Source organism: Takifugu flavidus, chromosome 4 (genome assembly GCF_003711565.1).
Source record: "Takifugu flavidus isolate HTHZ2018 chromosome 4, ASM371156v2, whole genome shotgun sequence".
Taxonomy (NCBI): domain Eukaryota; kingdom Metazoa; phylum Chordata; class Actinopteri; order Tetraodontiformes; family Tetraodontidae; genus Takifugu; species Takifugu flavidus.
This window is the reverse complement of record NC_079523.1, coordinates 14,136,420-14,150,112: the sequence shown is the minus strand read 5'-3', so window position 1 is coordinate 14,150,112 and position 13,693 is coordinate 14,136,420. Positions and strand designations below refer to the sequence as shown.

Sequence of the window (13,693 nt, the reverse complement as noted above, 5' to 3'; positions counted from 1 at the left end):
TTATCCAAAAAAAGGGCTCTGCGTCCACTGGACGCGTCACGTGCACCACCGAGACAATAGAGACCACAACCACCAGACAGAACCTTCCAGACAGAACACTTAGCACCGGCCCAAATCTGCACCATACTGGAACCTGTGTTTGAACACCCACTACCTCCAGTACAGAGAAGGCCTCTACAGGCAGAACCATGGTGGTGCAACGGGCTCACCAGTATCTCCCATAGTTGCCAGTCTACAGTATACTGGGAGAAGGTTGAAACCCGAGCCCGACATCCTTCACAGGAACCGGTCCAAGCCACTGGTTCAGATATGTGGACTACACCTGGGTCAAGATACAAAGAACTGAAGGCGTTCTCAACCACAGATGATTACGTCACATTCATCTGGCCTTCCTGGACGGTGCAGTTAAGATGGACACAAAGCTCAGCATCGAGGTCCACAGAACACCCACACACAGATCACCACCTCGCATTGGACTCTGTCTGGATTCAGATTCAGATTCAGATCCTTTATTGTCCCACATGGGGAAATTTACAGTGCAACAACAGCAACAGCACGCAGAGAAAAATAAGATAAAATCAAATAGAATATGGAATATACAAAGAGGATGTATATTTACAATAATCCAGATAAATGGATACTCGGCCCCTGTGTACCTGTACATAGTACAGAGGGTGAATACAATATACATATCAGAATATATAATATTCAGATTGTGCTAGCGGTTGTTATGTTTATTGTGCAGTCTGACAGCAGCCGGCAGGAAAGATCTGCGATACCTCTCCTTCACACAGCGAGGGTGGAGCAGCCGCTCCCTGAAGGAGCTGCCTAGTGCTGCCAGGGTGTCCTGTAGGGGGTGGGACGTGTTGTTCAACATGGATGACAGCTTAGCCATCATCCTCCCATTTCCCATCACCTCCACTGAGTCCAGGGGACATCCCAGGACAGAGCTGGCCCTCCTCACCAGCCTGTCCATCCTCCTCCTGTCCCTGTCCAGGGGACATCCCAGGACAGAGCTGGCCCTCCTCACCAGTCTGTCCATTCTCCTCCTGTCCCTGTCCAGGGGACATCCCAGGACAGAGCTGGCCCTCCTCACCAGTCTGTCCATCCTCTTCCTGTCCCTGTCCAGGGGACATCCCAGGACAGAGCTGGCCCTCCTCACCAGTCTGTCCATCCTCTCCCTGTCCCTGTCCAGGGGACATCCCAGGACAGAGCTGGCCCTCCTCACCAGTCTGTCCATCCTCCTCCTGTCCCTGTCCAGGGGACATCCCAGGACAGAGCTGGCCCTCCTTACCAGTCTGTCCATCCTCTTCCTGTCCCTGTCCGTGATGCTACTGGACCAGCAGACTATCCTGTAGAAGATGGCTGATCCCACCACAGAGTCATAGAAAGTCCTCAGGAGTGGTCCCTGCACTCCAAAAGACCTCAGCCTCCTGAGCAGGAACAGTCTGCTGTTGCCCTTCTTGACCAGGGCGTCTGTGTGTCCAGTCCAGGTTATTGTTTAGGTGAACACCCAGGTACTTGTAGGACTCCACCACGTCAACATCCGTTCCCAGGATGTTCACTGGTGCAGGCGGGGGGTTGTTACGCCTGCGGAAATCCACCACCAGCTCCTTGGTTTTGCCAGCGTTGATCTGGAGGTTGATGGTCTACTACGATAGTCTACTAGTGAATGCAAAACAGGTGCCTGTTTGGAAATGTCCCCAAATCCTATTTTCTTTTTTAATGACATTTTTCTGTGATTCATTACCGATTTACCACACATGTATAGACATATGTGTGTAGCGTGTTGGGGAGGGTCAGTGTGGGAATTTCCATGATCATCTGCAGAATAAACTGACAGAAGTCTCCGTCTGAGATCTTCCACAGCCAAGAACCTTAGAGTGCTACACGTGTATATGCAATAAGACAGCCTTTGTGCTTACGTTTTTGGAGTTCTACTTCCATCTTGTGGAGGACAGAAGTATAAGAATTGAAATAGTCTCAGTGCCGTTACTGGGGCAGGTTTGAACAGCATTTCTCTCTCTCTCGCTCTCTGTATATGTGTGTATTATATATATATTCATTTATTTTATTATTTATTTAATATGCTATATATATTTATTATAGTGTGTTATATATATAATTACATTCCAAGAACTTTTGTAATATGTTACAAAACAAGAGACAAAAAAATTGCGTAAATCAAGGCTGTGTAAAGTTGCAAAACAATCCGACTTCAGATCGGATATAAAGGTAAACTTCAACATAAAGGTAAAAGACAAGCGGCAATTGGAACACTTTAAAATATTTTCACAAATTCACCAATAGAGTCGTTTCTCTACTCTAATTGTTTTTCAGAAAAATGTGTAGTTAGACGAGTTTTCTGCGTTATCATTCTAAAAGGAGTCATAGAAAAGCGTTTTTATTATAAATTTAGACCGGACAACGCACTTTGATATCAAGTAGTTTACTTTATCGCGTTTGTTTTTTTGGCACCTGAACTGAGAGCTAAGCTAATGCTTGTCTTATTTTGAAGGTGTCACCGGAAGTTGAGTGTACCGGAGTCGCGCGCTTTTCGCTGGTCCAAGGAAGCACCTTCAGAGTTGGCGACAAGATGGCGGCGTTACGAGTCGTGGTGCTGTCGGGAAACGGCAGAGCTCTTCTGAGCACATCTAAAACTACCAAGACCCTGACGGTATGTCGCCGTTTGAGTCTCCGTTCTTACAGCCTTAAAGACCTGTCGCGGCAGCCGCTTGCTTTGCTGTGCGGGTGTGCGGACAGCGGGCTAACGTTAGCCTGGTTGTTTTGAATGGGGCGACACAAGGTCAACCGGCTTCCGAATTTTCTTTGCATGTTGCCGACAAAAGCGACCTTGATTTTGGGAATAATCTGTCTCTGGAGAATAGCTCCAACAAATTATCGGATACATTTGATTCCTAAATCTCGCTGGCAACCTCAGTGTCTCGCTGGCTAGCCGGCTAGGCTAACACATGATGTGTAAAAGTCGTGACAGAAAAAAGGCAACATCTTGGACATTTGGCAGACAAGCGCCGGTACCAAGCGGACAAATGCACTATGGTGACATCCGGCAACGCTCGTTTTGCATCAGTGCCTCCTAAATGTGCAGGATATGGGTCTTAAACTCGGTAGGTAGCATGCTAAAGTTGTGTCAAGGACTGGGAGGACATCTGACTGCGAAGGAAGCCTCCATCAACTGGACTTCCTGGACCCATAAACGCTCAGGTGGACCGGCTCCTGATAGACCGGTTGACACTTCACCCAATGTCCTCTTTTTTGGGGGGATTTTTAGGCACCTGCTTGGACATCACCGTGCTAATTTAAATCAGGAGAGTAAACCTGCTGAAATGATTGTCCCGTTCCCTTCTTGGGCAGGCCAAGATGTCCTTTGCCACCCTGCCTCGGAGCAAGAAGATTGCCCTGTCAACGCTGGGTGTCGTCACTGCTGGTGGGGCAGGCCTGGCACTGATGCTGCACCAGTCTGTAAAGGCATCTGACCTGGAGCTTCACCCCCCTAGTTTCCCCTGGAGCCACGCTGGACCTCTGTCCTCCCTGGACCACGCCAGGTTTGATTTGCCAACTCTGTGTATGTGCCCATGTATATACGTGTGCTTATAATAACGATGTGTCCCACCTGTTGCAGTGTTCGCCGCGGTTACCAGGTGTACAAGCAGGTGTGCGCATCCTGTCACAGTATGGACTACCTGGCCTTCAGAAACCTGGTGGGGGTGTCTCACACGGAGGCTGAAGCCAAGGCTCTGGCTGAGGAGGTGAGGTCGTTCAGGAGACTGGGGATTAGGAATCGGGTTGCAAAGAAGCTGGTGATGTTTATGAACTGGTTCCCAACCTCCAGCCAACCGTTCCCGTGCAGTCCGCCTCAACAATGGCCCCAGAGGGGCCTCGGCGGGGTCCGTTACAGGCCGGGCAGACGGGTGCTTTATCAGCTCTGAGAACGATGTCAGATCCCGCCAAATATGTGACTTTTTTAAAATCCTAGAGAAAGAAAGTGAGTGATTATTCAATTAACTGCAAAAACACGAAGCGGAACTGAAGCTTGTAGGAACGAGTTGGACACGCGTTCTTTTGCCCCCGAGCGTCCTGCTGCCGAATCCTCTCTGTACAGTGATTTGCAGGTTTCTTGTGGGGTTCTGATGATGTGTGTTACACGTGCGTGCAGATCGAGGTGGTCGACGGTCCAGATGAGAAAGGAGAAATGTTCACTCGGCCGGGAAAGCTGTCGGACTATTTCCCAAAGCCATACCCCAACCCAGAAGCTGCCCGGGATGCCAACAATGGCGCTCTGCCTCCAGACCTGAGTTACATCGTCAACGCCAGGTACCTAGCCCTAGCCCTAGCCCTAGCCCTAGCACCCCAGTGCTTGGAGCCTCCTGTGACACCCTGCTTGTGCTGCCCCCTCAGACACGGAGGGGAGGATTACGTGTTCAGCCTTCTGACGGGATACTGCGACCCTCCAGCAGGCGTGACCGTGAGAGAGGGGCTCTATTACAACCCCTACTTCCCCGGACAGTCCGTCGCCATGGCTCCCCCCATCTACAATGAAGTGCTGGAGTTCGATGACGGTGAGGAGCAGGACAAATTTGATCCTCCAAAATGACAACCAAGGGATGAAGTTTACTCCGCCAGTATTTTAGACAAGACGTCGTTTATCAAATGGTTTTAATTGTACCGTCACACCTGAAATCTGATCTAAATAACAGCTCAGCCAGATCAGGGCTGTTGAGGACGTTTTATATCAGGTTATGACAGTTAGGTGAGAATTCCCAACTCTACCCACCTCTACCCACCTGTCCCCACCTGAACCCACCTCTACCCACCTGAACCCACCTGTAACCCCCCTCTACCCACCTGTAACCCCCTGAACCCCCCTCTACCCACCTGTAACCCCCCTCTACCCACCTGAACCCACCCACCTGAACCCTCCTCTACCCACCTGAACCCACCTCTACCCACCTGTAACCCCCCTCTACCCACCTCTACCCACCTGTAACCCCCCTGAACCCACCTCTACCCACCTGTAACCCCCCTCTACCCCCCTCTACCCACCTGAACCCACCTCTACCCACCTGTAACCCCCCTCTACCCACCTGTAACCCCCTGAACCCACCTCTACCCACCTGAACCCACCTCTACCCACTGTAACCCCCCTCTACCACCTGTAACCCCCCCTCTAACCCACCTGAACCCACCTGTACCCACCTGAACCCCCCTCTACCCACCTGTAACCCCCTGAACCCAACTCTACCCACCTGAACCCCCCTCTACCACCTGTAACCCCCTGAACCCAACTCTACCCCCCTCTACCCACCTGAACCCACCTCTACCCACCTGTAACCCCCCTCTACCACCTGTAACCCCCCCTGAACCCAACTCTACCCCCCTCTACCCACCTGAACCCCCCTCTACCCCCCTCTACCCCCCTGTAACCCCCTGAACCCAACTCTAACCCACCTCTACCCACCTGAACCCACCTCTACCCACCTGTAACCCCCCCTCTACCCACCTGTACCCACCTGTAACCCCCTGAACCCACCTCTACCCACCTGTAACCCCCTGAACCCCCCTCTACCCACCTGTAACCCCCTGAACCCACCTCTACCCACCTGTACCCACCTGAACCCACCTGTACCCACCTCTACCCACCTGTAACCCCCCTCTACCCACCTGTAACCCCCTGAACCCCCCTCTACCCACCTGTAACCCCCTGAACCCCCCTCTACTACCCACCTGTAACCCCCTGAACCCACCTCTACCACCTGTACCCCCCTGAACCCCCCTCTACCCACCTGTACCCCCCTGAACCCACCTCTACCCACCTGTAACCCACCTCTACCCACCTGTAACCCCTGAACCCCCCTGTCCCCACCTGAACCCGGGTTGTGTGTTGAGGTCGGATGTCTTGCACTAATGGATTTTGTGACCTTGTTGCTGCAGGAACTCCTGCTACTATGAGTCAAGTAGCCAAGGATGTGTGCACCTTCCTGAGATGGGCCGCTGAGCCAGAGCATGACCAACGCAAGCGCATGGGACTGAAGGTACACGAGCAGGATCCCCAGGCCGCCGGCTGTTGGGGTGTAAAGTGGGAGACGTTGAGCTGATGGTCTGTCTTCTTGTGTTGGCAGTTGTTGATCGGCACCGCCGTCCTCACCCCGCTGATCTACTACATGAAGAGGCACCGGTGGTCGGTGCTGAAGAGCAGGAAAATTGCCTACAGGCCTCCAAAGTAAAGAGAACGCAACACAACACAGCCAGAGTTAAAGGCCGGCCAGAGAGGGTCTGACCCAGCGACCCCACACTGCTGTCAAATCACAATACAAACTTTTACCAACCGACGCATCTTTCTGCTTTACACGCACGGAGAGCTTTTAGTTACGGGGGTGTCGGGATCAAGGCGGGGCCATTTTCTGGCAGAGCACTCACCTTCTGGCAGCAGCTCAACCACGCCAGTACCAGGACATGGCTCTTCCTCGGAGATTCGTACGTCCACGTGTATCGGTCCATCCTCCCCTTCCACTCTCGAGTGTGTTGTACTATACAAAATAAATTATTGAAAACCAACCGTGTGACAAGCTGCTTCTTTCAGAAAACACCCACAGAAAGAAATCAGGATTAACAATGAGACCTTCCAGACGACCACCTCTTGTCCCACCTTATTTGAGACACTTTTCGATAAACCTGTGAAGACAGCTGGGTTTGGGTTACGCAAATTGCATTATTTTTGATTTCATGGAGCCTCTATGAGGCCTTGGGATGTCTCATTTTGGTAACTAGGCTGGGAAGTGCAGGGTTCCTGGTTCCAGCCCCAGGGCAGACAATAACACCGAAGGTGTCACAGCACTGCCAAGGTACCCTTGAGCAAGGTACCAAAGCCCAAACATGCATATTTAGGGCCCTGCCATGAACTGGTGGACCCATCCAAGGGGGGACCGGCCCCGTGACCCCGAGAGGGGTGAAGCGGTTAAGAAGAGGGGACCTCCATGGACATGGACTAAGGTGTGAGTGTGTGTGTGTGTGTGTGTTAAATAAATAAGGGTGCTGTGGGTTTAAAGCTGCTTCATTAGGACTTAATCCGGTTCTGAAAGGCTTTTTCCTCCCCAGCCTGCATTCAGATTCATCTGCATCACAACACACAGATTAGGGCATTAGCATAATCATTAGGCTAATGCCGTTAATGGTTCCCATCGTAGTATTAATAATGCTGTATTATTAGTCGTGGGATTTGGAAATCAGAGAATCTGTTTGGGTCAGATTCTCCGTCGGCGACGGAGAAAATGGGCTGTTATGTTTTGTGGTTGTGCCACTTTGGTGGAAGTTCTAAGAGGATCTTCCTGCTGGTTTCACGATGCTTCACCTGAAGCTCAGCCAGTCGGGACAAAACGTCAAGACTGGGAGACAAACAAACAAAAAAAAACCTTGTTTTTCTTTTCTTTTCTGAACTCAATGCAGATGCGTCCCTCATGAAGCCTCAGGGGATCTCATTCCCATGGAAGAGACGCCTCCTAATTCTAATTGGCTGGCAGACTAAATCCTCTGCTCCCATTTAAACCAGCAGCCAGGAGGCTGCACCCCAGTGGCTTCTCATCAGGGCAAACTATCAATTTAGCTTTACAGCAGCTCCGTCGAATCCCACCTCTGGACTGGTGTGTTGAGGCTAGGATGGGACCCGGCCCTGTCCGCGGGCCCCTGGAGGGACCCGGAGACCACAGCCAGTTCCACCGACCTTGGACGGACCAGACGAAAGGTACTTTTATCGAGGCGATTTGTTTCTGTTGTTATGTTGTCTTGTTTCTACAGTTATTTTATAGTCCTTTATAGAGGGGGGGGAGTCACTGGAAAATGGGAAATGTTTCCATATTCCATGTTTCAGTTTGGGGGACGCTGCGGCCCAGGTCGAGGGTGGACAGGGCAGATTTTAGGGTGTCAGAATTTGTGAAATTGCTGCGTATTTCCTCTGAATGCAGCGATGGCCGCAGAGAAGCAGAGTGGCAACAGCTCGTGCTCTCCACAGAGGAAACCGGCGCCACGTTTACCATGGTGCCTGGGACGGAGACCACGGACCGCCTTCACCAGGTGCCAGGTGACCAGTCCATCAAGCAGTTTAACCTACGGGGACCCATCAATCAGCCAGACCTCACAGCCAACCCTCCCCCTCCTCCTCCTCCTCCCCCTGCCTCTCCCCCTCCTCCTCCTCCTCCTCCCCTCCCCCTGCCTCTCGTCCTCTCTCCTCCTCCCCCTCCTCCTCCCCCTGCCTCTCCTCCCCCTCCTCCCCCTGCCTCTCCTCCTCCTCCTCCCCCTGCCTCTCCTCCTCCTCTTCGTCGTCCCCCTCCTCCTCCCCCTCCTCCTCCCCCTGCCTCTCCTCCTCCTCTTCGTCGTCCCCCTCCTCCTCCCCCTCCCCCTCCTCCTCTTCATCCTCCCCTCCTGCTTCTCCTGCTACTCCTCCTCCCAACCCTCCCCCTCCTCCTCCTCCTCTTCTTCTTCTTCAGGTGAATCTGCTGGAGTCAGTATTCCAAGTAAACAGTTATCCTGGGATCAGGCTGAGGGAACACCTGGCAAAAAAGCTGGACCTGGAAGAGGACAGGATACAGGTAACACACACACACACACACACACACACACACACACACTCCTGGGTCCCACATAACCCATCTGAGCATAGAGCCGGAACCCTTCCTAATCACACATAAACTCTGGGTTTCTGCTCTGGCAGATCTGGTTTCAGAATCGACGGGCCAAGTTTCGCCGATCATTCAGAGAAAGCAGTTTGCAGCTAATTCAGTCTGCGGTGGTCAGGCAGGAGGACGTGAAGCGTCTGACAGCCCAGAGAGATACACCTGTGGTCAGGCAGGAGGACGTGAAGCGTCTGACAGCCAGAGAGATACACCTGTGGTCAGGCAGAGGACGTGAAGCGTCTGACAGCCCAGAGAGATACACCTGTGGTCAGGCATGAGGACGTGGAGCGTCTGACAGCCCAGAGAGATACACCTGTGGTCAGGCAGGAGGACGTGAAGCGTCTGACAGCCCAGAGAGATACACCTGTGGTCAGGCCGGAGGACGTGAAGCGTCTGACAGCCAAGTGAGATACACCTGTGGTCAGGCAGGAGGACGTGAAGCGTCTGACAGCCCAGAGAGATACACCTGTGGTCAGGCAGGAGGACGTGAAGCGTCTGACAGCCCAGTGAGATACACCTGTGGTCAGGCATGAGGACGTGGAGCGTCTGACAGCCCAGTGAGATACGCCTGTGGTCAGGCAGGAGGACATGAAGCGTCTGACAGCCCAGAGAGATACACCTGTGGTCAGGCAGGAGGACGTGAAGCGTCTGACAGCCCAGTGAGATACACCTGTGTCAGGCAGGAGGACGTGAGCGTCTGACAGCCCAGTGTGATACGCCTGTGGTCAGGCAGGAGGACGTGGAGCGTCTGACAGCCCAGAGAGATACGCCTGCGGTCAGGCAGGAGGACGTGGAGCGTCTGACAGCCCAGTGAGATATACCTGCGGTTAGGCAGGAGGACGTGGAGCGTCTGACAGCCCAGTGAGATACGCCTGCGGTCAGGCAGGAGGACGTGGCCGTCTGACAGCCCAGTGAGATACCCCTGTGGGTCAGGCATGAGGACGTGGAGCGTCTGACAGCCCAGTGAGATACACCTGTGGTCAGGCATGAGGACGTGGAGCGTCTGACAGCCCAGAGAGATACGCCTGTGTCAGGCAGGAGGACTGGAGCGTCTGACAGCCCAGTGAGATACACCTGTGGTCAGGCATGAGGACGTGGAGCGTCTGACAGCCCAGAGAGATACGCCTGTGGTCAGGCAGGAGGACGTGGAGCGTCTGACAGCCTAGTGAGATATACCTGCGGTCAGGCAGGAGGACGTGGAGCGTCTGACAGCCCAGTGAGATACGCCTGTGGTCATCAGGAGGACGTGGAGCGTCTGACAGCCCAGTGAGATACGCCTGCGGTCAGGCATGAGGACGTGGAGCGTCTGACAGCCCAGTGAGATACGCCTGCGGTCAGGCAGGAGGACGTGAAGCGTCTGACAGCCCAGAGAGATACGCCTGTGTCCTGGAGTCTCCATTCTTCTTTACTCTGCACAAGCAAGGAAGCTTTTCCTCTTCTGTTGCTTCGCTCATCGAGTTGAGGTCACATCAAGCCAAGCCTGTCATTGTTAAAGATAGATCACGTGTTCCACTAAACTAACAGTCTTACGTCCAATATTGTTGTAAACATGTCTGGATTTTTCTGATTCTTTTGTTCTCTAAATGCTGACAGTGGTCTGACTTCAATGTTTTAAAAATATAAGAAAATGTCTACAATAAGTGGTTGGAGGGGAGAAAAAGTCTACAAAAAACCATCTCTATGGTAACCAGCATGTTTTTATTAATGCAGAGCTGTAAAATTGCAAGTTTTGCCTGAATTGGAAATCTGAATAATTCGAATAAAATGATCCTAAATCAGGATAAGGAAGAACTTTATTGCCAAGTATGTTTTTACACATACAAGGAATTTGACTCGGTGTTTGTTGTGTGCAGCGCTGACAAAATGACAGTAATACAGTAAAATAAGAATAAAGATAAGGAAAAAATAAGCATATTTACAATACAATAAGCACTAAGCATATTTAAGGAAGGGAAAGTGTCTTGTGTAGGGTGATGGTGGTGCGGTGGAGGAGAGGGCTGCTATACTGCAGCGTCCCATAGAGTCTCTTACTCAGGGAGGGGCGGGGGCAGTGTCTGTGGGGGTCCTGGGCCTTGTTGAGGAGGCCTGCCCCTGTGGGAAGGAAGCTGTACACCACCAGGGTCCTGGTGTGGACAGGTCCAGGAAGAGGGGGCAGCTGGCATCCAATCACCCTCTCTGCAGATGGGATGGCCCGCTGCCTTTGTCCTCGGCTGCAGCGGGCCAGATCCTGGAGGTGAGGATGGACTCCACCACCAGCGTACCTGATGGTGCTGGAGGAGAGGATGGACTCCATCACCAGCGTACCTGATGGTGGTGGAGGTGAGGATGGACTCCATCACCAGCGTACCGCATGGTGCTGGAGGTCAGGATGGACTCCATCACCAGCGTACCGCATGGTGCTGGAGGTCAGGATGGACTCCATCACCAGCGTACCTCATGGTGCTGGAGGTCAGGATGGACTCCATCACCAGCGTACAAGATGGTGCTGGAGGTCAGGATGGACTCCATCACCAGCGTACAAGATGGTGCTGGAGGTGAGGATGGACTCCATCACCAGCGTACCTCATGGTGCTGGAGGTCAGGATGGACTCCATCACCAGCGTACCTCATGGTGCTGGAGGTCAGGATGGACTCCATCACCAGCGTACAAGATGGTGCTGGAGGTGAGGATGGACTCCATCACCAGCGTACCTCATGGTGCTGGAGGTCAGGATGGACTCCATCACCAGTGTACCAGATGGTGCTGGAGGTGAGGATGGACTCCATCACCAGCGTACCAGATGGTGCTGGAGGTCAGGATGGCCTCCATCACCAGCGTACCAGATGGTGCTGGAGGTCAGGATGGACTCCATCACCAGCGTACAAGATGGTGCTGGAGGTCAGGATGGACTCCACCACCAGCGTACCTCATGGTGCTGGAGGAGAGGATGGACTCCATCACCAGCGTACCTCATGGTGCTGGAGGTCAGGATGGACTCCATCACCAGCGTACCTCATGGTGCTGGAGGAGAGGATGGACTCCATCACCAGCGTACCTCATGGTGCTGGAGGTCAGGATGGACTCCATCACCAGCGTACAAGATGGTGCTGGAGGTCAGGATGGACTCCATCACCAGCGTACCTCATGGTGCTGGAGGTCAGGATGGACTCCATCACCAGCGTACCTCATGGTGCTGGAGGTCAGGATGGACTCCATCACCAGCGTACCTCATGGTGCTGGAGGTCAGGATGGACTCCATCACCAGCGTACCTCATGGTGCTGGAGGTCAGGATGGACTCCATCACCAGCGTACCTGATGGTGCTGGAAGTCAGGATGGACTCCATCACCAGCGTACCTGATGGTGCTGGAGGTGAGGATGGACTCCATCACCAGCGTACCAGATGGAGGTGAGGATGGACTCCATCACCAGCGTACCAGATGGAGGTGAGGATGGACTCCATCACCAGCGTACCAGATGGAGGTGAGGATGGACTCCATCACCAGCGTACCAGATGGAGGTGAGGATGGACTCCATCACCAGCGTACCAGATGGAGGTGAGGATGGACTCCATCACCAACGTACCAGATGGAGGTGAGGATGGACTCCATCACCAACGTACCAGATGGAGGTGAGGATGGACTCCATCACCAGCGTACCAGATGGAGGTGAGGATGGACTCCATCACCAGCGTACCTGATGGAGGTGAGGATGGACTCCATCACCAGCGTACCTGATGGTGTTGGAGGTCAGGATGGACTCCATCACCAGCGTACCTGATGGTGCTGGAAGTCAGGATGGACTCCATGATGCAGGTGTTGACGGAGCAATGACGGAGCAGATGTTTAACTTCCACTCAAGGTCCCGGGAGATGAGGGTGTCCAGGAAGTGGTAGGACTCCGCAGTGTTGACTGGGGAGTCGTGAAGTGTGAGGGCTCTAAGTGGGGCTGAGTTCTTTCTAAAGTCCAGCTGCTGTTGGATCGCAGTACCTCTCGTGTGTCACTGCTAATCCGCATGTTATCTGAATGACTACAAGAAGAATAATGCCAATTTCAAAATGTATTTAGCAACAGAACCAATTCAAGATACAAATATTCCAGAGCTCCGGGCCAGTTCATAACCCCACAATAACAGAGTCCATTATCAGGGCATGAAGTCTGACAACCTAACTATCCCTTGGCCCAGTCTTTTATAGAAACACACATGTAAATTATTGATGCTAATCCAGTCCAATCCAGTCCTTCTGCTTGGATGACCTCATCTTCTTCCCGTCCCATTGGATGCTGACACAGTCCTTGTTCTCCGTTGTTTCCCAGACAGCCAGGTCAAAGTTCACAGTCTTCTTGGAGAGGAACTTATCAACACCAGTAAACGATGCTGTACAGTTTTACGATGAGGGTTTAACGCTCCCATCTGACTGTTTCCTCCTGATTATAATTAAAGAACAATCATGTCAAGGGAGGGTCAACTGACTGTTTATTGTTTATAATAATAAAATTATGCTATCGCTAGCTTCTAAACTAACTGTAACAGAAAACAGAAACGTATAGAAAAAAGCAAACACAATTCTCTGTGTTCACTGTGTTGAGCAGCAGATTGTTTTCTGTGCCCCAGCTCACCAGGTTAAATAAGCTGAAATCATTTCTGAGGCAATAATAAATTGAATGCCCATTTTCTTGCGTCACTATATCATTTTAGTCCAAATTTAAATCTATTTTCGTACTAATATCGTGATTCTACTATGTTATTCCAGAACTATACCCCGTTTCCTCCTCATGGTTTGGGTATATGCTAAGAATATAATGTAAATATGCTCTCATCGTGGCAAAATTAGAGAAAAATTAGGATTTAGATGTGATTCTTGTGAAAACAACACGAGTGCTCGACCACCGAGGCAGAACAAAGTTTAAATAAATGAAGAAGGGCAAAAATAATTGATCAATCAATTCAAAACAGGTCTCCTACTCCGCTCGAAGCCATATAACATTAATAAAAAGGAACGTAAAGTAAATAAAAAGGAAAATACG

The 13,693-nt window shown here is 51.9% G+C and overlaps 2 protein-coding genes across 2 annotated transcripts; both read left to right on the top strand.

The window, feature by feature from the left end:
* The first annotated feature begins 2,520 nt into the window (after nucleotides 1–2,520).
* LOC130524547 (cytochrome c1, heme protein, mitochondrial) lies at nucleotides 2,521–6,576 on the top strand. Its single transcript, XM_057030792.1, has 7 exons — nucleotides 2,521–2,677; nucleotides 3,376–3,566; nucleotides 3,644–3,770; nucleotides 4,178–4,335; nucleotides 4,420–4,580; nucleotides 5,953–6,053; nucleotides 6,141–6,576. Exons 1-7 carry the CDS (start codon nucleotides 2,597–2,599, stop codon nucleotides 6,243–6,245), a joined length of 924 nt encoding a protein of 307 aa, XP_056886772.1. The 5' UTR covers nucleotides 2,521–2,596; the 3' UTR covers nucleotides 6,246–6,576.
* Nucleotides 6,577–7,645: 1,069 nt separating this feature from the next.
* LOC130523983 (paired mesoderm homeobox protein 2-like) lies at nucleotides 7,646–9,501 on the top strand. Its single transcript, XM_057029644.1, has 7 exons — nucleotides 7,646–7,759; nucleotides 7,980–8,095; nucleotides 8,502–8,603; nucleotides 8,726–8,904; nucleotides 8,960–9,091; nucleotides 9,266–9,346; nucleotides 9,417–9,501. The coding sequence occupies exons 1-7, from the start codon at nucleotides 7,675–7,677 to the stop codon at nucleotides 9,499–9,501; spliced, it is 780 nt and encodes a 259-aa protein (XP_056885624.1). The 5' UTR covers nucleotides 7,646–7,674.
* Nucleotides 9,502–13,693: the final 4,192 nt, after the last annotated feature.

Coding starts and splice junctions, on each gene's coding strand:
- LOC130524547 (XM_057030792.1), top strand. CDS start 2,597: ATGGCGGCGTTACGAGTCGTGGTGCTGTCGGGAAACGGCAGAGCTCTT. Junction 2,678..3,375: donor AAACTACCAAGACCCTGACG/GTATGTCGCCGT, acceptor CTTCTTGGGCAG/GCCAAGATGTCCTTTGCCAC. Junction 3,771..4,177: donor CCAAGGCTCTGGCTGAGGAG/GTGAGGTCGTTC, acceptor ACGTGCGTGCAG/ATCGAGGTGGTCGACGGTCC.
- LOC130523983 (XM_057029644.1), top strand. CDS start 7,675: ATGGGACCCGGCCCTGTCCGCGGGCCCCTGGAGGGACCCGGAGACCAC. Junction 8,905..8,959: donor GCCAGAGAGATACACCTGTG/GTCAGGCAGAGG, acceptor ACCTGTGGTCAG/GCATGAGGACGTGGAGCGTC. Junction 9,092..9,265: donor GTGAAGCGTCTGACAGCCAA/GTGAGATACACC, acceptor GCCTGTGGTCAG/GCAGGAGGACATGAAGCGTC.